The sequence below is a fragment of the Rhea americana genome, unplaced genomic scaffold (assembly GCF_003343005.1).
Source record: "Rhea americana isolate MKP2758 unplaced genomic scaffold, rheAme1 scaffold_1, whole genome shotgun sequence".
Taxonomy (NCBI): domain Eukaryota; kingdom Metazoa; phylum Chordata; class Aves; order Rheiformes; family Rheidae; genus Rhea; species Rhea americana.
The window spans coordinates 8913278-8939029 of NW_028185038.1; the positions used below are offsets into that span (position 1 = coordinate 8913278).

A 25752-nucleotide genomic window follows, 5' to 3' on the forward strand; every position below is an offset into this window, starting at 1 on the left:
CTCATTTTCATCTCACCACAGGTGTTCAGCAAAGGTTCAACCTGCAAGGAAGGCTTTTATTGTAAAAGAGAATAGTTATGTATCATAAGTAAATTAAAAATGATGCTTAAATATATTTTAAATATATTAAAGCAGAAATATATTCCTATTTTTWAAAAAATATATTTAGGAAAAAAATAACATTTGGACTTATTTAAAATCTTTTTGCTAGCTCTAGAGCACAATAAGAAATGTGGTAAAGTAAATTTAGCTAGTGAATGCGTTTCCTATCTGATTTCCTCTTTGAGGAAGAAGAAACTTGTAATTGAAAAGAATTCCAAATATTTTAAATGAATTATTCTCTAATTTCTTCCTTTTGCAGTCAACCCCAAAAGACTTCATTACATTAAAAATATTTCTTTTCAGTAGTTAATGGCTTAGAAAAGTATTTTAAATAAAGAGCGTGATTAAAAATAGGGTCATTTGGTACACTCTTACAGCAGTGGATAATTATAGAAAATAATTGCTTCCTAGCCATAAGTAGACAACTGAAGGGACTTTTAGTCAATAGTCTTACTAGTAGAAATATATTCTGACAGACACTATTTTGACATGAAGCGTGCTTTATTCAAAAACAGAAAACATCTCAATAATTTTTTTACAAATTCATATTAGGAATGTAATTTATATTTCATTAGAAACTGCAGTTTCTGGAAATTTTGTAAAAGTCAGAAACTGATCAAAAATAAACACTACAAGTTTTTTAAAAATTGGGGAAATTTGTAAATGTTAGAAYGGAGAAAAAAGGAAAAAAATTAGAAAAATACATTCATTTGAAAGAAAAAGGAGGAGGGCAATACATTAAACAAAATGTTTCCTTTTACATTAAACACAATCAGCTCCATTCTATCAATCCTTGCTAGTTCCGTGCTCTGACCAAGAGAACTCACTCATACTTTCTTGTGTTTGTTCTTCCTTGCTCTCCACAAATGCTCTCCAGGGTGCACAGTTGTTCAGCTTCAAGATAAAAGTTGGAATGTGCTCAGGATATAACATATCATTTTAGGATTATAATCCTATGATGTTGGATTTTGAAAGCTGAGTAGCCTACGAGCCTTGAGCTCAGAGTGTCCTAGTTAATGAATTCATTGATTATTACTCAAAAGCTGATAATTGTGGATTTTTTTGCTTACGTAAAAAGGAAAGATAGTAGCAGGTTTAGTTTATTGTAATCCTGGTATATGTAATGTTTTGATTATCTCYGGCATTTAGAGAGAATTCTAATGGTTTTCATAGGAAAAATAGACTGCAATAGATCTTTAGGAAGAAAGAAACTCCCTTCTTTCCAGAACAGATTTTGTTCAAATCACATTCTGAGAAACTTAAAGGCTTGCTAAGAAGTACTACAGGCAGCCCTGGAATGTGGAAGAATCTATTGCTTCTGTGCCGGTTCAGTCAATGCCTAAGTGACTTTAGGCAACTAAATCTGGACCTGAACTGGGCAAGAACGAAGTCCRGCAGAAATCAAGGCTCATATCAAAACCACACAAGAATGCCTCATGGCTTTACAGAAAATGTAAATTTAACTTCATTTTTGGAAGAAGGGGCAATGTTTAGTTGCCAGTCAAGTGTACGTGACTGAAATTTCCACTTTCTTTTAAAATTCATATCTAGGCTGTTCTTTTGTGGTTCTGGGGCAAAAGAAGGCAGGCACTGCAAATATTTTATACAGGCGTAGTCAGCTGTTTTCCTCAAATGTTAGTGAGAGTAAGGGTAGGCTTGTGCTATAAATGATGAATTTAAAATAGCTGGATTTTTTTGGATTTGGTTATGTTTGATGCCTAAAGATGATCTGAACTGTTTAAGACACATTTTCCCAGTTCTCAACGCTGTGAAATCCTAGAAGATCAGTTCTCTGAAACCAACGTGGATTTCTGCAAAGAATTTTGTAGCCTACTTGCAGTGATCATTGCAACTTCAATTTTGTAAAAGTAAATGCATACAAGGAATAAAAAAGTTTATATCTATATTGCATAGTGGTAGACCACACATGGGTATTTGTCAAACTGTCAACACTTTTTTTTTCATGGACTTCCTTTCATATTTTAAATTTCATCTTGAAATTRTAGTCTTCAGATCATATTGCTGTCTACAATGTGGGTTAGAGCAGTCACCTTTTAGAAGTGGTTGATACTTGGTTGTTGTTTATGACCAAGAAGCAGCTCCATGGTTGGCTCGTAAACAATGACCACTCTGTACAAAAACCTGAAGTATGAAATTGCCTGAAGTTCTTAGTTTGGACATCTGGGAAAAAAGTTTTATGATTTTGATAATCTCTGTAACTATTTGTTCCAAGTGAAAAGAAAGTGCTGGGAGAAAGATTAAGTAAGGATTACCCAACCCTATGGACTCTGATCAAGCAGTTATCTTATATTGGACTAAAGAAGTGTGGATTCAGAACTTAGTGTTGCTGCCAGTCRCTTATGTGTGCACTTGATGTGTTTTAAGACAAGATGATTTGGAAAAGCCAGCATGGATTTACCAAAGGCAAATCATGCCTGGCTAACCTGATGCCTGATTCTACAATGAGATGATTTGCTTTGTGAACAAGGAGAGAGATGTTGCATATCTTGGTTTCAGCAAGGCCTTTGACACATTCTCCTGCAATATCTATATAGCCTGACAGATATACACTGAATAAGTGGGCAATAAGGTTGATGAAAAATTTATTTGATCTTTGAGCTCGAAGAGTTGTGGTGATCAGCAGTACAGAGTCCAACTGGCACACAGTTACCAGTGGCATCCCTTAGGAGGTGATATCAGGGCGAATACTGTTTAATGTCTGTTTAGTGACTTCGATGGTAGGATAGAATGAACTTCCAGCAAGTTTGTAGAARATACAAAATTGGAGGGAGTGGTTACCCTAGAGGGCAGGGCTGCTATTTAGAGAGACCTAAGCAGGCTGCAAATATGAGCTGGCAGGATCCTTGTGAAATTGAGCAAAGGTGGTCAAAATCTGGAGTAGGGGCCCGTGCAGGCTATGATGTGAAATCTCTGTACTTGTCAAGATCAACTGAACAAGACCCTGAGCAATCTGGTCTAAGTAGTCCAGCTCAAAGCAGGTTAGACCAGAAGATCTAAAAATTTCTCTTCCAACCTGATTTTTTTTATGGTTTTATGATTTCTGTGGCTAAAGAAATAAGTTTGATAAGTTGGTATACCCTGTTTGTATTTGCTTATGATATCCCGAGGGAAAAATGACGAGTGAACAAATACAAACTTCTCAGAAGGTTGATAGGGCTGAGAAAGTGGGCTGAAGTACCTGAGAACAGGTAAAACATATATCAAATACAGAGGGTTAATGCAGAGTCTGGACCTAGTAGTGAATATTGGAGACTCTGAGCTAGGACCTGTGGCTAGATTCCCTAGGCCATGGTGCAATGACCATATGTCACTGTAATGAAATGTAAAGTGCTGTAACTGAAAGCGCATTTCATATAATTGGATGCGATTCACTTTAAAGGAAACCTCTATGGAACAGGCAGAATTTGCCAAAACTAGAACCAGTTAATAGTCTGGATATTMTGATATTCTTTGAAAAAATTTCAGGAAGATCTGTATTACAAGCAATAGACTGATCATCACACAACAGAAAAATACATTTTTCCCTTTACTTCTGACCCTGTCGTTCCAGCTGATCACCCCGAGAGTTCTGCATGATGGCCAAAAGGYTCCTTATAGGAATGAGCTGGCACTGTCAGTTTACTTGTCAAAAGAAGCCAGAAGTYTTCTGTTCTGATGTGGACCATTCATATCTAATGCAACTATGTGATAGCTAACTTTGCTCRGGGAAACAAAAGATAGAATTAAAGAGCATCCCCAAACTTCTAGTCTCCCTGACTGAACTTCTGATTAAAACTGTTCCCTGACCACTGCATGGATCATCATATTTGAAACTTCTTAGTAAAATCTGCAAAGTGCTAGAATCAGTGTTACTCRCCACTTTAAAGAGGCTGGAGATAAAAGAAGGTATGGCTTTTTTGCTGTGCACTAGCACACAGAATTGCTAATGACATAAGGAAGAACAAACTATACTTCTCTGCAGTGTCAATGACAGTGCTGCTTCCATATAGTAGAAGTCTCTGCCCTAAGAGCAATGCAAAACTTGACTGTTCCCAACATGTCTAAATGACCCTTCCTTTCATGACTCTGCCTCAATATTTATTCATAAAATGGAAATATTCATTAAATTTCCCAATAGCAATGAATAAATGGCCAAGAATCCATGAAAAGGCTTTTTTCTTTCATATGTCTTTGCAGGTTAAACGTTATCTTTTGTAACAGAAATGGTAATTTATGCATTAAGTGCATTAAATTATTGCAGAAATGCAAGTTTATACAAAGATTATATCTCAGGCATTAGTGCCTGATCTCTCAGGCATCAGTCTCGAGAAAATGAAAATAAAGAAGATCTTGTCAAAGGTATAACTCAAGTACTACTTAGTTTCCACTAAAATCCAATAAACACTGAACTCTCTTACTCTGTTCTACTAGTCTCTAATATKATATTACCCCCCAAAATCCTATTTCCAGAGAAAAGACATCATACTTACAATTCTAGCTGGGTTTTCATAATTGATCCCTAACACRGTCATTGCTTTCACAATAGACAGGATAGACTGCAATGCATTACTGTAAATCACAGGTCTGAACTCCATGCGTTCCTGGTATGTGAAACCATCTTTATGGATGATCCTGTTGTGAAAATAGAAAAAAAAAAGAAAAGAAAAGAAAAGAAAAGGTTTATGGTATGCACAAAAGGAGAAAGTCAAGAAAAAATGGATCAGATGCTTCTGAGGTCTGTGTGAAAAACACAAGTTGAATCCATCTGGCCCTTGGAAAAGTGTTCCTCAAAGGTAAGAGTAGATCTGCCTATTCTGCTGGCAGAATTAAGGAACAACAGTTTCTGTAGACTTATGTGGTTAGACTCGCAAAGCTGAGTTTTAACTCCCTAGTCTAAGTGAAAAAATACTTGTTTACCTGTGGGCCAGTAGAAGATAACCTATGGTATGTATCTAGCACAAATACCAGATCCATTTCTGTGGATGGGATGGCAGTGCAAGTTGCCTAGTTGCACTTAAGCCCCTACTCTTTTTGTTAYGGGGAATCTGTTAGGTTAGTCCTGGGTTCTCACTTTGTTTATTTAGCCAATCTCCTTTTTAACCTGAATCTTATCTAGACTAGAAGAACTACTGCAATTATATTTATACACTGTGACATACTTCCTCAAGAAATTATTTCATTTTTCGTGTTTCTTTGTAAGTCAGCTTCAATATGTAATAAAAAATTCCAGTTACTGAAARGTGTCCAGAGAGTTTGTTGCAAATTCCAAATCATGGATGAAGAAATTAATAAATTCAATTAATATAATTCTGAGAGATGGATTATAATTTCATAGTCTTTCCTGGCTGGGGAATAACATATGGTTAAAATGCTCCAAGATCAATATACAGATTTTACCATGACTCAGAGAGATCTCTTTTTTCATTCGTTGTGAAAAGGAAGAGAAATTAATCTGTTCTGGCATAGTTTACTTTCACTGAGCAGAGTACAAACTGCTTTGGCTGGGAAATACCTACCAGAACCAAGGCTCTATGCTTCCTCACCTCAGTTGTTCAATGGTGAAGGCCACATAATTAATCAAATAATTCCTGAGGGGAGGGTTTTTTTGTTTRTTTTGTTTTGTTTTCTCTTGCCAGAGATACAGTCTGAATGGACTTATACAAGCAGAAGGTGGAGATGTGAAAGGATCTGACTGTTTAGCCCAGAACAAGTACAGGCGTCTGTCATGGGGAGACCTTCCCTGCAAGGGGAAAAGTCAAACATATCAGAAAACAGTTCCCATGCAGTCCCCCAAAATTCTCCAAGAAAATCACAGTAGAATATGCATGAATCTTAACGCTTCTGTGACSCATATATGTCAGAAAAGTCAAAAGATATGTTCTCATATCTGTAGGAGTAGCATCTGTAGCACTGTAGTAAAAAAATGTTCTTCATGTGTTTCCACAACTACTTTTTAGAACAGCCAAATGTGTAAATTCCTTTTTGAAACTCAGTTTTCTGAGTGCTGTTTTCTGCGTGAATTCAAATGAATCTGAGAGACTCAAATGAAACCTTTTGAACTTGAGAGAAAGATTCAGAGGAGCTGTCTCTGTTTTGCAGTGTGGTATAATACTGCACATTTTTTTTTTGCCATCATTTGAAACATCCAGATGTCACTGTGTCAGCAGTGGTTTGAATGAAATTACAGACTTGCTGGGTGGAGACACTTATTCTCTTGGGAGAAACTAATGTATCCACACAATAACGCACCGGCTATTTCTAGATTATCACTTGGAGTTAATCTGTGGCCTGTGTATCTAGTACCGTGTAGCCCAGAGCTTCCCAGTGATGTAGGTAATATCTCCTTTAAMGGATCAGATTGCTTTTAATAGGAAATCAATTCCAGCCGTCATCAAGAAATGTTGAACCTTATACTGCTACTTAAGTATAAATTGCAAATACTGATACTTAAGTGTATTCTCCTCAGTCTTATCCTTCCTACCTGTAAAAGCAGGTGATTTTCTATAAATAGTGGAGAGAAATGCACAGAAACTCAACACCTCAGAACATGCAAACCTGAGCTTGGCTTAAATACGTTATGCATAGTGATGCAAGTAACAGGATCTATGTGGAAGATGTGGTGTTTTGGATGTGATTGCAAAAATCTGGGATGAGAGAAAAAGAAAGGCCTCAACACTTACAATCCCCAAATCACTATTCTGTATGGTCTTTTTATACTTTCCTTTTGAAGAACAAAGGGAGGAAGAAAATAAAAATCCTGAAATAAAATTGGATTCTGTAATTACAGAATGAAAACTTGTTTTTCCTTGAGGCTTTGTATGCTTTTTTTTTTTTTTTTTTTTTTTTTTTTTTTTNTAATGTCCTCTGGCAGAATGTATGGTAACCAGTCTGATAAATCAGTAGTGAATTTTGCAACTCTTTTTAAAGATACAACATTCTTAAGAAAAGATTTTGAAACAGCGATGTCATCTTGATATGGCTTTTTATCAATGGGGAATTTAATTACCTGATTGTCTCTGCAAAAATGTATTTAAAAAAAACACTAAAAAAAACCCAAGCAGGTTGGTGAAGGAATGAGATATTAGATTACCAGTAATAATATCTACATTTTGTTTGTATTGGAGGAAAAAAATTTAGTCTTCTGGGCTTTTTTTCTCATGCAAGTGGGACTTCTCACCAGCTAGGTGAAGCTGGTTCAGGTATGATGAGTTAACAAATATTTCTGCGTTTCATGCTTTTCGTTTTTTTGAGCTATTATAATTCTGAGCTCTATGAAGTAAATTTGTACTGTTAATTTATGGCATAACAGAGAAATACTCAACTTGGCTTTAAGTAAGTTAGCTCACATGTTGGAAATGATCCACCTAGAAGCAGAGAGCTCTGTAGAAGCTTATTTTTCCCTTTTTGGTTTTCCTTCACAACCAACTTTGCTTTCCAAAAGCTCTGCAGCATATCTATATTTCAAGCATCATAAGATATTGTATAAAACTTAGTGGAAGGATTTAACTTTGATTAAAATCTTGAGTCTGGAAAGAATGACATTTATGAATTAGAAGAATATATTAATAGTGGTAAAWATAAACCTGATGAACTTATTTTGGTGGAAATTTGTATTTTCAGCAAAATCATCGTTTTTAAACAGTTTGGAGTCTTCTCTGGAAAATGTTATACTTTGCTTAAAAAAAACTAAAATAGTATTCTTTACTGAAAGGTTCCCCTTTTTAGAAAAAGAAAAGGCCTTTATTCTGACTGAAAGTTGACATTTTCTATGAAAAGTGATAATTTCTATCCACAGTTTTCTTGGGGAATAATTCATATTTGCAGTTAGATTGACAGGTCATGTATGCACGGAGCTTTAGTAGTAACTCTTAGCTTTGCAGTTTTCTTCTYCTTCCTCCATGCTGTTTAGGGTTATCAGCTTTCTTAAAATCCTCAATTAAGAAGGACATCTTTAATCTATTCCTACTTGGTGAGGTGTTCAGTACAGTTTGAATGGGCCTAAATATGTATTTCATTGTTTTGCTGAATAGAGAGGCTCTCCTAATTTACACTCAGAACAGAAATAAAATCATCCACCAATTAACCAGAACAAAAACGTTGGCAAAATATTTGATAGACTCGACTGTGCCATTACTGAATCTATCTTATTAGAAAATGAGCTGGTTAAATAATAGAAAATTGCTCTTATGAAATAATATTTTTTACTTCACTCTTTAAAATTTGTTGGTGAAGATATGAAATAACCAGGAGAATTTAAATTAGGAATCATATGACCTATTTAGTAAAATATCCTATTTAATGTTTACATGGGATTAGAGCTTTGGTGCTTACAAAGTAGGGTCATGTTTAAACAATTACAATGACTGTGACTCTGTAGTTTCGTGATTTCTTTTTACATTTGTCCAGCTCTAGGAACAGACCTGAACACTGGCTGTGAAAATAAAGTTAGATAAAACAGTGATATTTTAGCAGCTTATGCAGTAAAGGAGGCTTTTTTTGTTGCCTGTCTAGGTATGATMTCTGGAATTCAAGTGGATTTTCTCCTTAAACCAGATACACAATCAATATTTTGGCTGCCCTTAAAAGAATAACATTAATTAATTTAATTTTTAGTCTGTTTTACATACATGAAAAAGAATTTGATGTTAAATTGTAAATATGGAGGAGGGGGAAAGGGGAATGAATTTGGCATGTCTTTGAAGCTAAGCCATACAGGTGCGGACTGCAACCTATGTGCACCTTTTCCATGCCAAGATGCTTGCATCTACCACAAGTATTCTTGCACTAGACTTATATACAGTCATATCTTCCTAGCCAGATGCTCAGTCAGAATTTGAACAGATTCTTGCATTTGAGATAGTCCAGCCTACTTTTACGCAGCTTGATTGTTGTATGWATGCTTTTTGGGGTGATTCTTTCCTTTGTAAATAAGTTCTCATGACTGCCACTACACCAGCTAGATAGTGGGTACCAGGTGTTCATTGTATAGATCTGTGGCTAAATATACTGTCATCTGGTCTGTGGGATGCGTAAGAATAATCTTACTGGCCACAGGCAGCAGCTCAAATAGTATTGTGGAGACCAAGAAGGATCTACAGAGCTCAATTTGGAAAAAATATTGGCTTGGCACTGTTCTTACAGAACGTGAATATTCAATATTTTCTCTTGAAATACAGTGAAATCAAATGAAACTGGTAGGGACCACATTAACATTGAACAAAGAGAGATAATTCGCATAATGTGTAATTAAACTGTGGAACTGCTTGCCATGTAATACTGTGGTTGTTATTAGTTTTAATGGGTTCCAAAAGAGATTCAGCAGAAATGTAGGAACAAATTATCTGAGGATTATTAAGCACAATGGTACTGTCTGGTTCAGGAAGGTGGATGAGTCACAGATCACCGGATACTGGCAGGGTACAYGGGTGAAGTGTTACTGTGTGCTTGTTTATCTGTTCTCATAATCTTCCAGAAACATCCTCTATTAGCTACCACTGGAGACTGAATGCTAGTCTAGGAGGATCCAGAATGGCTGGTTGTCTTTGCGCTTGTGTTCTCACTACAGTACTGTAACTTCTACGGAAAACAGTAAAATCAGAATTGGAGTAGTGCATGATTTGATCAGACAGATTTGATTACCGGATCAGCTGGGTGTCTTCAATCACTTTGTTTTTATCTGGTTGAATGAGAACTTGATTTTAATGATGTTTCTTTGAATTTTATTCAAATAAATATAAATATTGTACATTAGTTACATAACTTATACTACAAATATCCAAATCCAACAACTGATATTCATATACTTACTTCATTTGCTTTACAATAGTGCTCTTTCCTGACTCTCCAGCACCTGCAGAAGGGGAATGTYGAGGAAATGTGATACATGAATAACCAGCAAGTATTTAAAATAACTCTGTGGCATATATGTGTGCATTTATGAAGAAACATACAGATGTTTTAGATCCTTCTTTTTACAACAATAATTCTTCCTTGTTTTAATTCAAAGACTTAAAATGAACGAAGTCTTGATACAAATATTAATTCTGAAAGGAAATGAACATTTTAAAAGCATATTTAGTCAATTAAAAGAAAAAATATATGCTCTTTTTAATTATTAAAAAAGTAAAATATGAGTCACAGTTTGATTTCATCCCTGTCAGCTAGGCAGTTTGGTCAGGAAGACGTGGAAAAGTTTGATTCAGTGAACAAAATATAGCTTCTGATAGTGTGTGTGAATGGATTCTGATAGTGTGTGTGAATTATCATACACCTTTTGTAAGCCAAAATAACCAATTCCATTCTCTTTAGTGAGTTTCTTTAAAGAGCTGGAAATACAGATATTTGTACGTGCTGTAGCTCATGATGCAGAAGCAGCACATGAGCAAGTAACACTGGTATTTTGCCACTTCTACCTCACGGTCATCTGCTCTAAAGTAGTGTGGGCAGAGATGGGAAACCCACATAGTCTTGCAGTAGACTCAACTTGGGAATGATTCTGCAGTAAACCTCTGTACTTGTCAGAGATACAGTCATTTAATTGAACAGTCAATTACAGAACGAGGGCTTCAGTTTGGTCGGATATGGAATTAAGTACAGTGACTTTGGCCTTCCTGCCTGTTGCAGTGAGTGATAAGCTCAGCACAATCCTTTTCCTTTGGAAATCRGTGTGAGTGGCTATCAGAGGGCTGCAGTGAAGGCAGTGAGGAATGTGACCCAGATTTGGAAAGCACCTTACAAGAAGATTTAATTTTGTATATGAATCTATGAGACAGTATTCTTCAYTGCCGACTATCATTTACCTTATTGGACAAAGGATCAGATACTTCTGATAAAATACAAAATCTGGAATATTCTATTCTATCCGCAGGCTTTTCAATGAATGGAATGAACTCATTACCAACTTTCTAAACAGATTTTGTAAAGCTAATATTTAAATGACAGAGATTAATTTAGGCAGATGCATCACAACAAACAGCAAAACATAAGCAAATCATTTTCTAAATCCTATGATGTGAACAGCAGCGTWTGCTAGAGAAAAACACCAGGTCTATGCAAAGTGGGCTGCTGCTGCCATCTGCCATGGTTTAGAAAAAATGACCACTTTGTCAACAGTGGCTTTGCATTTGCAGCTTGTAAATTTGCTATATCACTCATTATCCTCCCAATACCTTCTGAAGAGCTTGGTAAAGCCCATCAGCAAGGCAGCCTTTGCTAGATTKTTTTATAGGTTCTGAAACTGCAGACATTTACCTCATGGAAAGGTGCCAGAAAACATAATATCCAAGTGAACCTCTCTTCCAGATTAGAAAGACAAAGTTGAAATAGAATAGGAGGAAAACTTGTATCTTATGGGTACATTTTTCTGCTGTAGAAAACCTCTGCCTTAATTGAAATAACAAACAACACACAAATTTTGACTTTGCTCCAGAGTATCATGTCAGCTGTAGCTATATTTGCACCCCAGGAAACTGGTCAGAAACAATTTACTTTGCACCTGCTTCCTTTCTTCCTCCCCCATCATGTGCAGTCTCCTTCTCTGGCCAAAACATCAGGCTGAGAGCRGCAGGGACGGCATCGCGTTTCTATCTCTCTCCGCATCCTTCCACTCCAGGGAACAGCCGCAAATCTACAGAGGACCCAGCACCATTATGGCCTGTAAATGACTGCCCAGAGAGCGGGAAGCCTTTGCTCGCTCCCTCAGGAGGCAGCAAAAGAGCAATTATAAGCTAGCACAGATTTTTATGAATAAAATACAGGGGATAGCACTATATCCGGGGCTTAGACCGAACTCAGTCCTGTCCTGAAGCTTGGAAAATTTAGTTAACTTTTGAAAATCTCTGTGTCTCGCTTGATTCATATGTATATAGCACAGCCTGACAGGAACCAGTGCTAATATACCATAGCTTGTATTTTATATAGTTAAGATCTTCCAGCTATTTCAAATGTTACTTCTGATTTGTATCTTTATATTTGTATGTAAAGTTTACTGGAGATGGACACCTCAGAAGTAAAGGCACAGAAACATCAGTGTATGCCTGAAATTCTGGCCCTGATCCCGGGAGCTGAAAGATGTTATCACTGCCCCTAATCTCAGCTGGAGATGGTCAGCATATCTCAGCACTGATTGCACTCCAAATGCAACTTCCTCTGTTAAAATTTTGTAGTAAAGTAAGCAAATTTTTGATCTTTGATAAACTTTGATAAACTGAGGAACTAAAAAAGAAAAGGTTTGTCAGATTATCCAAATCAATCCTCTGAGTAGATGATAAAACTAAAATTTAGACTTGAGAGTGCCTTGCTCTCAGATCCACATTCAGTTCATCAGATRTGAGTACATAGGGAATACCAAGCCATACCTTGTGCAGGAGCTCTTCCACTTTGTATGCCCCGCAACCTACAYGGCTGGGCTGCAGAGAGAATCTGACCTACAGTCCCATGATTATGGCATTCCCCAGAGCTTCCAGAATGCCACAAATACATGAATGCTGTCTATTGTCTGAGAATAAAAGAAACATTTTTCATTGGGATAAATATTCATTAAAATTGTATCTGAGTATAAGTGCAAGGAAGGGTTATAGTGCCTAGTGCTTTTGTGGAATGAAGAGTTAAGAGGTCAAGTCTGCACAGACATTCAGATTCCTGAACTACTTATGAACCATCTCTGAACCAAACTTGTGACTCTATCCAAGTCCAATTACATGCTTTTAGTTCTGCTTAAATGAGTGGCTAAAAATAACTGGTTTCTTAAAGATATGCTAGATCAGCATGTGACATCTTTTCCAATTCTTTCCCTAAAAACTATTTCAACTAGGAATTCTCAACAATGATGCATCTTGGAGACATTGTGGTTTCTTTTAGGCTGATTTACACAATGATTGTTGAAAATGGTGGGGGATTTTTTGTTAAATATTTGTCTTTAAGTCACATATCTTTAAATGCTAAATATAAGCTTGATTGGATTTACTTTGCTTACCAAGTGATATATTTTTGAATTCATATAATTATCCATTTTTTGTATTATTTTTCAGTTTTAATGATTGTTAATGAACATTATCCTTTAAAATTACTGAAGAACCAAATTAATTCCATATGAAACTGAATCTGCAGAAGTTAATGGAAAATCTTTAGTTCAGTCTTTATAGCAACACTGGTCTGCTGTGTTTAGCCATTTGTATATAAACACATTACACTCTCCAACTGAATGTTATTAAGTAGTTAGAAAATAATTTAAATATGTTTTAAATAATATTAAACAGCATGAAGGGGAACTAACAGCAATGGTGTTTCAAAGTTTTCAGGTAACTCTAGTTTCCAGACAAATTCTACTTAAGTCCAAAACAGTAAGATATAGATATTAACATAGTCATCTGTCTGTGCTGTTAGAGATGCGGAGATATTGCAGGAAAAGATGTGAAAAGATTTGCAGTGTAGATACCTAACGTGGATATGCTCTAGAGTCAACAGAGAGAAACAGGCAATGCCAGAGAGTGGTCATCCACCTACCACCTGAATCATCATCTGAAAGTACCCTTTTCTCTCCACTGACTACAGAGGGAGGTAAGGGCAACTGGACTCTTAACTTTGTTATCTCAGTGAGATGGTTAAAATTTTACGGTATGAAACCACCACCAGCTCTTAGAGTATATTTACAAGTGAACACTATTCTAATGCAGCTCATGTATATGGCATGAATAGACTTATTTGTAAACTTACATATATCTCTATAAATTCTTGTAAAGCCCTTAAATTCACATAGCTGGTGAAAATTGCCTTCCTTCAAAATTACTGTGTTACCATCCCAAATGCAAGTAATGCTAATTGTGGTTCATTTCGCCTAATTTCAGTTGGCTAAAATTAGTTATCTAGACCGAGTTTTTATCTTGACTTTTCTAGAGCCACAAAGGGATAAAGATACCTAAAAGACTTGTGAAGGCAGGCCTTTTGAGGGGGGCCTCACTGCCACCACCAACTATGTAGCAAGCTCAGGTGAGTAGTGTAGTCTCACACCTGACACTCACACCTGACATTGAGAAAGCTAAATTTAAGTGGGATTAGTTCAATTTTTACAGTACAATCTTTGGATGAACTAACAGGATACTAAAAGTGTTACTTGCTAATGGAGTTGTAACTCAAGTTAATTTTTATATAAAAGCAAGTCAAAGATGATCCAAAGCAATTGTGCTAAATCTGTATAAGCAGTCAAAATGCAATGTGTAACCGACTTTTCTGCCCAGAAAAACAAGGCACCAGAAGTGTTGTCCAGAAAAACAAGGCACCAGAAGTGTTGTTCCCGTGTATGCCTTGACGTGTTTAGAGCTAAACTTATCAAGACTCTCTCTTAAGTAAACTCATTCACAAACAAAGCATTCCTGAGTGAATTGTCCTGAAGATATCTAGGGAATATATCTCTTTTCTTTAACGAAGCAGCGTGAGGGAAAACAGTGGTAGTGGCACTGACCACCTTTTTCTCTAAGCTTACACGAGCTGGAAAATATATAAACAGTCAGTGTGCTTACACTCCCAGTTTGGCTCGCTTCCCGTTTTTCTTCATAGCTTTATTGCCTTGCCCACACCCTAGTTAGCTCCCACATTTCTTCCTGGAGATCACTAAATAATTTCCATCAGGACAAAAACAGCCGACATACTGTTTGCTGCCACATCCGCTCCAGGGTGAGACTTCAAAGTAACGTGAAGCTTGCTGTGGGACAGGCACGCCGCACGTAAGAGCGAGCAGTGTGCCTCCGCACATATCTGTGTGTGCTCGGGCCGTGCTCCCGGGCATGCCACAGCTGCCTTCAGCGCTGCCTTGTAAAAACACCGATCTAGCAAAGCGCAACCTGGCTCTCTCGAGGATATTTTGAACTTTAAAACAACAACAGCAACAACGACAACAAATCCCAAGCCCATTATGTTTCAAGGCATGTAGAGGTTACAGAAAAGGCTCAAGAAAAGGAGCTATGTGGTGGAGATGCAGGCGATCAGCTGCAAAAACCCATCCCTGCACATGGCGCGCACGAGCTGATTGCCTGCCCTGGGACGGACTAGCAGCTGTGGTGCACACCACAGAACATGCACACAGAGCAGAATTAGGGATAAGACTGGAGAAGGCCTCAAAAGTTAATGAAAATCTCTTGAATTTGAAGGAGACAAACCTTCAAACCTCAGTTATAACTTAACTCTCCTATTTTTCTAAACAGAATTTCTTTGAATAGTTGTGGAAAGAGAGAGCAAGCCCCTTTCAAGATTAGCATCTGTTGAGCTGTTGAAGAAGGCTTTTTTTTTTTTTTTTTTAATAAGTTGCCCTTCTCTGTCAGAGAAAGAGCTATTACCTCTTCATAAGTATTATTTATTTAGAAATAAATGTTTGGTTTAGGAAAATTCCCAGAAGTAAAGGTAGGTAAACAATAAAAAAAAATGCCCATTACCTGAATATTTTGTTTGAAATCTGTCGCAAAATTCACTAACACTGACTAACACAGTAACATGCAGGAAAAGAAAATCTTCAAATTAAAAATCAGGAAAGGTTTCACATGTCTGTCTGAGTCTTTCCTACAGCGTTCAAAGCTCTAGAAATGTGAACTAGTCTGGAAATTACAAGAAAGCTATCTTTCTGGTCATATTACCAACCTGAATAAACTTTCTCCATGGGAAAAAGAAACTAGAAAGAAGATGTAAATGCTGTATTAATGCTCTGCCTTCTTGAGGGAACTTCATCTTTAAATGCTTAAATGCCCCCTGTAAAAATATTCAGTGTATTCCAACTGATAGGATTATTGGGCAAATTATGGACTCTGAGTCCTCTCTTTGTTTGCAGTGCAGGTGCTAATAACAGGAACTTAAGCCTACTTCAGAACTATGCTAAGTGAGTAGGATTTGATTCATGCAACAGGTTTTAAATGTCTACACTGTAAACACCTGTATTCAAGACTAGTCATGAGAGCCTCTTATAGTCAATGGAGAAAAATACTTGCTTCTAAGACACAATTTTTGTCACCCTGAAATAAGTCTTTAAATGAAATTGGGTGARTTGTGCTCTAAAAGTGAGCGTTTCTCAGTAAAGGGAGCCAAGGGTGACCAGCTCTGATGAAGGTCTTTGATTTTTTTGTGAAAAGAATCTCACCCCTGGAAAGTGTAGGCAATGAGGCCATGGAATAATACTTTGAAAAGAAGAAAGTTCAAAGTCTTAATGATTATCTAAACTGAAGCTAAGTTGTTATTACTGTGAAACGGCACAGTTCTTAGAGTACTGTTAGTATCAGCTGTTTTTGCAGTGTTTCAGATGTGTATTGTACTTTATGGACAAACAGATTGCAGGCTGGCTTCCCACAACACATACATGCAATGTGACACAGTCAGATATGACTCTGAACTATGCTTTTTGATACAAACGAAATAAAACTTTACCCTTGGAGTTTGCTCCAGACTCATAAAAGCAATCAGATTTTTTGGAAGTACAGATATGCAAGGGATAGATTTGTGGACAAGGCAGGGAACTGGTCAGTCTTTTAGCATAGGCACACCTAGCACAGAGGACTTAAACCTTCTGGCGCCTGGACAATTTGTGAAGAACATCAGAAAATTACGTTTTCCTGTTGTTCCTTCTCCATGAGCTTGTTWTATAAATAGCAAACTATCAGCTCATCAGGGATAATATGTTTGCCCACATCGTGAAACTTGAACATGATTGAATGTCATGTCTTTAGTTTCCTTATATAATTTCATTTTTATAAAGTAACTTATTGAAGAACACTGAGAGACCAGGCTAGATATTAAATTGTCCTCTCAGAAAGTGGATAGATTTTTTTAAAAAATATTTTAATCATAAGAACATTATGATCAAACAGAAAAACTTATAATATACATATACAGTTTTTTTCTGAGTAYTTTCTACCATTTTGCCTACTGCAAAAGAAACAATGGCGACATTTAGTCCATAAGATGGAGGCAACATATGGTCTGAATGAACAGAAATCTATTTGTCTGTAAATCTTTTCCTGAGAATCTCAGCATAATCACAATTAGAATATATCTTAATATATTGACTTCCTTTTCATTTATAGGACATAAATTCAACGTTCTTCAAAAGCCTGTTCATACACATGGCTGTGTTTACATTTCCTAGTGCTTAAATTCAGTCTCATTCAGTGCTTAAACTGTAGTATTTTCTGGTGCTGCTGGTGGTGGGTTTTTCTTAAGTGGAATTATTTCTAAGATCACCTCATAGGTATGGAAAGATAGCAGGCTCAGACCAGAATAATCTAAAATTTGGAAAATTTCCAACTTTGAACCTAGACCGGAATGCAGTAGATTTAATCCTCTCCTACYTGGCCATTTCATTGGTTGACTGTGGAAAGGGATATATGGTGCTTGGCACAGCAGCTGTGATTCCAGGTGTTCAAACAGGCACGCTCACTCTCAGGGGCAGAATAGCTTTGCACTAGGCTCAAAACAGACTTATGTTTTATTCATCTTTTTTCTAAGGCCAAGCAAATGCAAGCTCTTAAGTCTATATTCTTTTTCTCTCTAATACGCTTTTTTACCGGATGTTTGGTTCCTTGTGATCTATGTCAAAACAGTTGCCCGAGAAGAAAAACTTCTAAAATATTGACAAACTTGAATTTTTATTGTGTATAATGTGAATAAAAATGATATCGTAGAAATATATAACATAAAGAAATTTTTAAAGTATTTCAAATTCTGCTGTTTGCCTTGTCTCATGAAAGAGTACTTGTATATTTGATGAAACTGAGATATGTCAATTTTTAAATGAATGAAATAGAATTCTATTTTATATAGCTTACAATTAATCTCAAAGCATATTACCAAAGGTGTCTTGAGACTAAAATATTAATAGGGTCAATAAAGATTGATTCATACATTAAGAAAAATATTCGAAGTTCTTAATACAAAATATATACATATTTTTCTGGGAGAAGTACTTTAGTTTGTGTCCTGGTGCAACACAGCCTCCAGGACAACCACCAAGRCATAACGTTTTGAGGAACAAAATTTATTCTTGAACTGCTTACAGAATTTTTTTTTGCATCTGCTTAATGAACCAGTATTGGGTGAGGCCAGAGGCAGGACATTGGAGTAGATGGACCTCAGTTCTAACTCAGTATGCTGATTCCTTTTTCTAAGAACATATAGAAAGTATATAATAATATACTATTCCTGTATTTGACTGACTTAAGCCTGTCTCAATAAGGGCAATAACTTGTATCAATGAGGCACATAAGATTTTCATGTTCTCCACAAAACTGAACAACTTCGTAAACTGCAATCTGAACATTGATGGTAGATAAAATATATGAAATTGTTATTTTCCTGTTATTATTTAGGAAACTTACACAATTGTATTTATCTTTTCTCTCTTTTTTTACCAATAATAGTTAGATTGTTAGTAGATGTAAATAGATACTTTGCATAAAATACAAGACAGAGTTAAGCTGAATTACTCTCACTAAGGGATCTAGCTGTCTCAGCAAATGTCAGTTTGCTGAAAAATGAAGAAAAAATAAAACATTTCAATCAAAGACAATTTTATCTATTTATTTTGTGAAACAAAYGTAAATTCTAATAGCAGACATCATATTGTTAGAAGAAAGGTATAGAAARTAGCAGTATTATGCTCATTGATAGTTCTCATTGTCTAAGCAATATAACRGAAAGGAAAAAWWAWKKTWTTTTTTTTATTTTTCTSTTACACAAACTGCCTGTTAAAAAGTAGTTCTTAATATGGATTAGAAATAGCAGTCTGTGAGAATATTCATCTACATTCATTTCGTTTCATCACCTTCCATTCCTCTATCCACAATATAATTTTTATACATTGAGAAAAGCTCTGCTAAGTCACTTCTTGCTTTTGTAAAAAGTGAAGTGAAAGAGTTTGAAAGCAAACATTTTCAACAGGTGATGACACCTATGTATTTTCTATTTAACCAGTTCCTTCGCTTAATCCTCCTGCAAATGAATACATATAGCACCAAAGAAGGGAAAGGGAAGAGAAGAGGGAGAAGAGAAGAGGTGGAAGCAAAGAAGAACACACATTTTGCATAAGAAAACAGCAGAATATATATTCTAACAGTATTTCTTATTCATCAAGATCAAGGATTTATAGTATTTAAAATTGAATATACTTAACAACATGACTATTTTCAACCTATTCCTTGTGTATTAATTGATTGTCTGCAACTTTGTGATTTAAAAGTGTTCAAAACCAGAAAACATTTTGTGWATGTATTATGAGACTATCTTTTTCAAATAAAATAGTAAAAGATGGGAAATTCCCTGTACTGAAACATAATTTCAGTGCAAAATAACCCCTCAATGGAAAAARTAGTGTCAACAATTTCTATTCTTTTTTACCCAGCAATAGGAGTTTGACTGTCCTGGCTTCCCTCTCTGCATCTTCCTGGAGTTTCTTCTCCAGTTCTCTGGATCTCCTAGCCGACTCCTTGCTCTCTGAACTGGCTCCACTGCCCATCTTGAGATGTTAAATAAMAGTTCTTCTTTGTCCCAGCTGGGTTGCTTCTGATTAGGCTAGTAATTAATTCAGAAGGAGGACAGCTTGTGTGTGGAGAAAATCTAAAACTCCCATTCAACCTCTGCATTCAATCTTCAGACCAAATAGTCCCTTTCCATCTGTCACATGGCCTGGAGATGCTGCAATTCAGGATTTGTATAGGGGCATAAAATTGCACTGTTATGATGTCATAGAATTAAAATGATACAGTCTACAAAACCAAGATATAGCTAGTCCTACGTCCTTGTTCAGGCAGGTTCCACTCTCATGTGCTTCAGAGAAATATGCAGAAAGTCTTGGAACAATAAAGTTGGAAATAACTCAGCTCAAGAAAAAATTTTGGCTTGTGAATCACTGTGTTATCCTGAAGCAAAAAARGTTTCTATGCCTTCAAATTTTTTGCATATATTCCTTTTTTCTTTCTCAGTGGTCATAGCTCTGAATATATGTATTCTCTATTTTAAAATGACCAGATTTGGGTTTATATAACTGAGATGCCAGTTTTTATTTTGAATAATTTACATGCAAAAGGTTTGCATGTTCTGCGTTTTCATGATATGACAGCAAGTTCATTTATTTTCTTATAATGGTTACAGGTACTTCATTTCAATTGTACCATCTGTGTGATACCTTTGTATGGCTATTCCTTGGCCATAACATTTTTCCATTTTTCTGTAATTTCATTAGCAGCAATTGGCTTTGGCTGAGAGCACCATACTCCTTTTTGTGTAAGAAAGGATACAGGTCAGAGTATCCCCACGGATATGATAATTTTCTCTTAGTGTATTCCTAATGCAATGGTAATACAGAATTATTTTATGGTAGACACATTGCTTGGCAAGCATTGTCAGCAGTGWACTGAGAAATTATGCTTTATTATAATCCACATCCAGTTACAGCGGGCAAGAGAAGAATTATTATCAAGACTGAAAGGTTCAAAACACTTTCTTTTTGGTCCCTTCTCTTCACATTAGGAATTTCAATAAGATAAATCTTACTGGTGTGCAATATTGTAATTAATAAATATTGACTATTAACTGTTAACAATGCTCAGACTTTACAATATGTAAGCTTTATAAGGTTTAGCCTGGGAATAATGGTTAAAGGAAACATAAGCATACAGATCAGTTTGCGTGACCTTAGATGTATTTCTAGGCCAGAAGAGAATTGAGGAAGAAGACCAGAGGCAAAGTGATCGCTTCWTTCCAGCCTATAAAAAAACAAATTTTCTTACAGCTGGACCCCAGCTGTAATAGGAAGGCAACTAGCACTGCATAAGGGGAAAATGGGGGGAGGGAGTGGAATAAAGATCAGCTGCATGATTATGAGCTATGTTCCGTTTGATCAGAAGCTGATCAGAGGACTGGAGCATCTGCCCTTTGAGGAGCAGCTACGAGAGCCTGTTCAGCCTGGAAAAGAGAAGACTGAGGGGGGAATCTGATCAATGTGTATAAATATCTGAAGGGAGGGTGCCAAGGGGATGGGGACAAACTCTTTTCAGTTGTCCCRTGTGAGAGGACAAGAGGCAACGGGCACAAACTGAAGCACAGGAAGTTCCGCCTGACCGTGAGGGGGAATTTCTTCCCTGGGAGAGTGACGGAGCATGGGAACAGGTTGCCCAGAGAGGCTGTGGAGTCTCCTTCTCTGGAGATAGTCAAGGCCCGCCTGGATGCAACCTTGTCTAACATGCTCCAGGTGACCCTGCTTGAGCAGGGAGGTTGGACTAGATGATCTCCAGAGGTCCCTTCCAACCTCACCCATTCTGTGATTCTGTGATCAGGAACTCAGTCTTCTGAGGAAAGGAGAGGTCATTTCCTCTGCTAGTCTCATTCAATAGTGAGTATCTTCTCATACTTAAAAAGGACAACCAATATACTGCAATAAAGATCAGCGATTGTACTTCTTCCGTGTATGCTTTTTAATCAGTGGAGCAAGAAACYGTGTTTTCAGCCTTCTTGCTTCAGTTTGCCAGAGGTGAAAAACCAGCACTTATTTCCAGCTGATTTTTTACATATATATTTACATAGCAAGAATTTTTTGTTTTGTTTTGTTTAAACAGGCTGTTTTGTTAAGCTTGTATCCCTATTTTGTTTATTCTTTAAAACAGCAGGTAATAAGATCTTTATGCAGCCATACTAACAACTTGTTTCATTTGTTTAAAGGATAAAAATAAGCATCATCAGAAGTGTTGTATCAGTGCCAAGTGTCTGTTTATCAAAACTGCATGTAGGTACAATGCAGCTCTGTGGTTCAGTAGGCTTGAAAAGCAATTCTGTTTGAACATTACCTGACACTAACAGAATTTACAGATTAACWCATACAGCCACAAACCATGGAAAAAGAACATTATCTCCAGATACAGGGCCTGATTCACCACTGAGTTATTCCAGGCATAGGAGTCCATACACTGTTACGGGATGCACCCATGAGTGCTGAGGGAGCCGGCTGRTGTCACTGCAATGCTGCTCTTCATTAGCTTTGAAATGCCATGGTGATCAGAAGAGCTTCCTGGGGACTGGAAGAAAGCAAATATTCTATCATCAAGAGATAAAGAAGGAGGATCTGGGAAATCACAGGCTGATCAGCCTCACCTTGATCCCTRGGAATGTAATAGAGCAACTAACCCTGGAGACCATTTCCAGACATTTGAAGGGCAAGAAGGTGACTAGAAGGAGCCAGCATGGATTTATAAAGGGAAAACCATGCTTAACCAACTTGATAGCCTTCTATCATGAGATCACTGGCTTGGGGGATAAAGGGAGAGCTGTGAATGTTTTTTTTTATTATTATTTTTATTTTTTTTCTTGCTGTGGTAAGGTTTTGGACACTGTCCTCCATAATATCCTTGTTGACAAACTGATGAAATGCAGGCTGAAAAAGTGGTCAGTGAGCTGGGCTGAAAAATGGCTGAACTGCTAGGCCCAGAAGGTTGTGGTCAGTGGCATGAAGTCCAGCTAGAGACCACCGGTGMCCTGCAGGGGTGAGTAGTGGTGTCAATACTGTTTAACATCTTCATTAATGACCTGGATGATGTGACCAAATGCAACCTCAGCAAGTTAGGTGATCCTAAAAGCTAGGAGTCRTGGCTGATACACCAGATAGTTGCACTGCCATTCAAAGGGAACTCAACAGGCTGGAGAAATGCGCAGAAAGGAACCTCATAAAGCTCAACAGAAGGAAGCGCAAAGTCCTGCACCTAGGGAGGATAACTCCAGGCACCAGAAGTTGAGGGACAACCAACTGGACAGCAGCTTTGTAGAGAAGGAGCTGAGGGTCGTGATGGACAAGCTGACCATAAGCTATCAATGTACCCTCATGGCAAAGAAGGCCAATGGTATCCTATACTGCATTAGGAGGAGCATTACCAGCAGGTGGAGAGAGATGATCCTTCCCCTCTACTCAGCCTTGGTGAGGCCACATTTGGAGTACTGTCTCCAGTTCTGGGCTTCCCAGTACAAGAAACGCATGGACTTATTTGAGCAAGTCCAGCAAAATGTCCTAAAGATGGTTAAGGGACTAGAGCATCTCTCATATGAGGAGAGGCTGAGAGAACATGAACTGTTCAGCCTGGAGAAGAGAAAGCTTGGGGGGGTCTTGTCAATGTTTATAAATATTTGAAGGGAGAGTGTAAAGAGAATGATGGTAGAGTCTTCTCAGTGGTATCCAGTGACAGAACAAAAGGGAACAGGCACAACTGAAACACAGGAAACTCCACTTGAACACAAGAAAGCACTTCACTGTGATGGTGTTTGGGCATTGGAACAGGTCACCCAGAGCGGTTTTGGAATCTCCTTCCTTGGAGATATTCAAAACCAAGCTTGACACAGTCTTGAGCAACTTGTTGTAGCTGAACCTGCTTGAGCAGGGGGTTGGACCAGATGATCTCTAGAGATCTCTTCCAACCCCAGCTGCTTTGTGATTCTTTGTTTCTTTAACCCTATTTATTTTGATTTTAATTTTTGTAGTGCCAGACTAAAGCAATAATAAAGTATCTTCTATTCAGTTAGACTGGAAGAAAATGAGTGTAAATAAATCAAGATGAAAACTCTGAATCATTTTTTTCATCCACTTCTCCTAGGTAGAAAGTAACGGACGATCAAGTGTGTTTTTTATAGCATCAATTTCCTACCAGCCTTTGTTGCTACTATAACTACACGCAGGAGTTGGCTTCATAAAATTAGATGTCTAGTACAAGCAGACTGTAATTAAAATGTGGATAGAAATAATCTGCAATATCTTTAACACCTACCCCTTTTAATTTGCTTACTCCTACCATCTAAAATCTAACTAAATAGTTTGTTGCAAAACATAGCAATCTGTTTCTGTTTTCATGGAAAGCCAAAGCAGGTTTGCGAGGATGAATAGGATTCTGTTCTGCTTTGGACATCATCAKCAGCATCATTAGCTATATTCTGACCAAAGAACGTTCTTACTACTGATGGTCAAGCTAGAAACAATAGATATTGACTTATGAGGCTCGGAGAAAGCTACCATCTCGCTTAGGTGTGTAAAAATACTGTCACTGGGAGGGAATAAGTCTGGAAATGTTGCTTTGAAATACAATCACACATTGAAAAATAAATTAGCTTCATGTCACTGGATGGAGTTGTTTCTGGTGATACACTCTAGATGGCGCTGATATAAAAAGTGTACACTAACGGCATTTTGCAGCTAGTAAGAAATTGTAAGAATTTCTGAAGGCTTTTGTAAAAGATCAGTTCAGAAGTCCTGATATGAACTTATTGATTCTAATTTCGAGTTTTGATTTTGGATAGGTTAATGATTCCTGGTCTTGAATTTTGGTTTGGCAAATAATACAGATCCGTTTGTAGATTCTTTCAGTGAATTTTGATTCTTATTTTCCGTTTCTTCCAGAAACATTATACTCTACCCTGCTGAAAAAGGAGGGATAGTTTAGAAAATACACACCTACTGACTCTTTCTCTCTTGCTTTCTTACATTACAATCTGTTTGTCTTTTCCACATTTTCTTGATAATGAATGTTTTCCTTTTTCCCTGATAACATTTGGAGGAATAACACTGATGAACGAGGAGGAAGTTCTACTAAGAATAGAATTCTCTAAATATAGGAACTTTCAATACATTTCCTCAAGTGTACTCCTAAATGAAGGAAGCCTCAAAACCCTTCAGTACAATTCCTGTTACAATCAAAGGAAGCCCTTCAACTCTTTCAAATGATTGCTGAATTGCTTCTGATGCACAAGGGAAAGAAAAAAAAAAAAAAAAAAAAAAAAAGACAACTCCAAGGTTGTCTATTGGCCATTGGCAACATTTTAGTGAAAAAAAGCATTCCCCTTACACCCAGAACATTGACAAGTCTGTATAGACTTTCGTAACTACTCATGTGCAAAGATCATCTTACTGAATGACAGAAATTCTAGAGACATCAAGAAACTGGTACAGATTCTATGCTATATACTCCCTATATGTTCTCAGTGGGCACTGATATTAGCTTAGATCTGTTAATACAGATCATGTTAATTGTTTTAACATGACACAAATTTAAAACTCTTGAATCCTGTTAAGAGTCAAAGTTTATTATCTCTGGCACTTGCCCATAGCCATGTGGCTACAATGTTTATGGATTTAAGGTACTTTCTCCACATATGGCTGCATTTCACTATATGAAGTTTGCAGTTTGGATTGTAGTCTACATTGCACAATGCAGACATACCTATGTTATTTGACTGTGATAAGTAGTATACTAGACATTTCAGGACATCAATCCTTCTGTGAGCTTTTGAACTCTCATATCCAAAATAACAGGAATGTTAGAGATGCTTGCAAGAAGACAGTAATGTTGACTGCAGAACTGGTAATCTAGCATAGCAATAACTGATAACAGGTGGGGCATCTTTGAGTAGTAGATTTATCACGGAGGGCTCCTAAAGCTGTCTTCTCAAGTGACACTGATCCTCTTCCAAGACATTGCGACTCAGTCATAAAACCAAAAATGCTGAAGCTTGAGTGTGATGTGATGCCAGCAACAAAATGTCCAGGTAAGTATCTAGCTCCTTTTAAGAATCATCTCCATACATCTCAAGCCAAGGAGAATGATGTATCAATCTCAATAATAGTTGTACTATAGCACTGAGATATCTGAC

General features: G+C 37.0%; 1 protein-coding gene across 1 annotated transcript in view; it reads right to left on the reverse strand.

Annotated features, from left to right (window-relative positions):
• GNAT3 (G protein subunit alpha transducin 3) overlaps positions 1-19588 on the reverse strand; it is a 30369-nt gene extending 10781 nt beyond the window's left edge. Inside the window, exons 1-3 of the mRNA XM_085325978.1 lie at positions 19471-19588; positions 9910-9952; positions 4593-4734 (exon numbers count right to left, since the gene is read on the reverse strand). Of these exons, the coding sequence (XP_085182104.1) occupies positions 4593-4734; positions 9910-9952; positions 19471-19588 (303 nt within the window). The remainder of the gene's footprint in view (positions 1-4592; positions 4735-9909; positions 9953-19470) is intronic.
• Positions 19589-25752: the final 6164 nt, after the last annotated feature.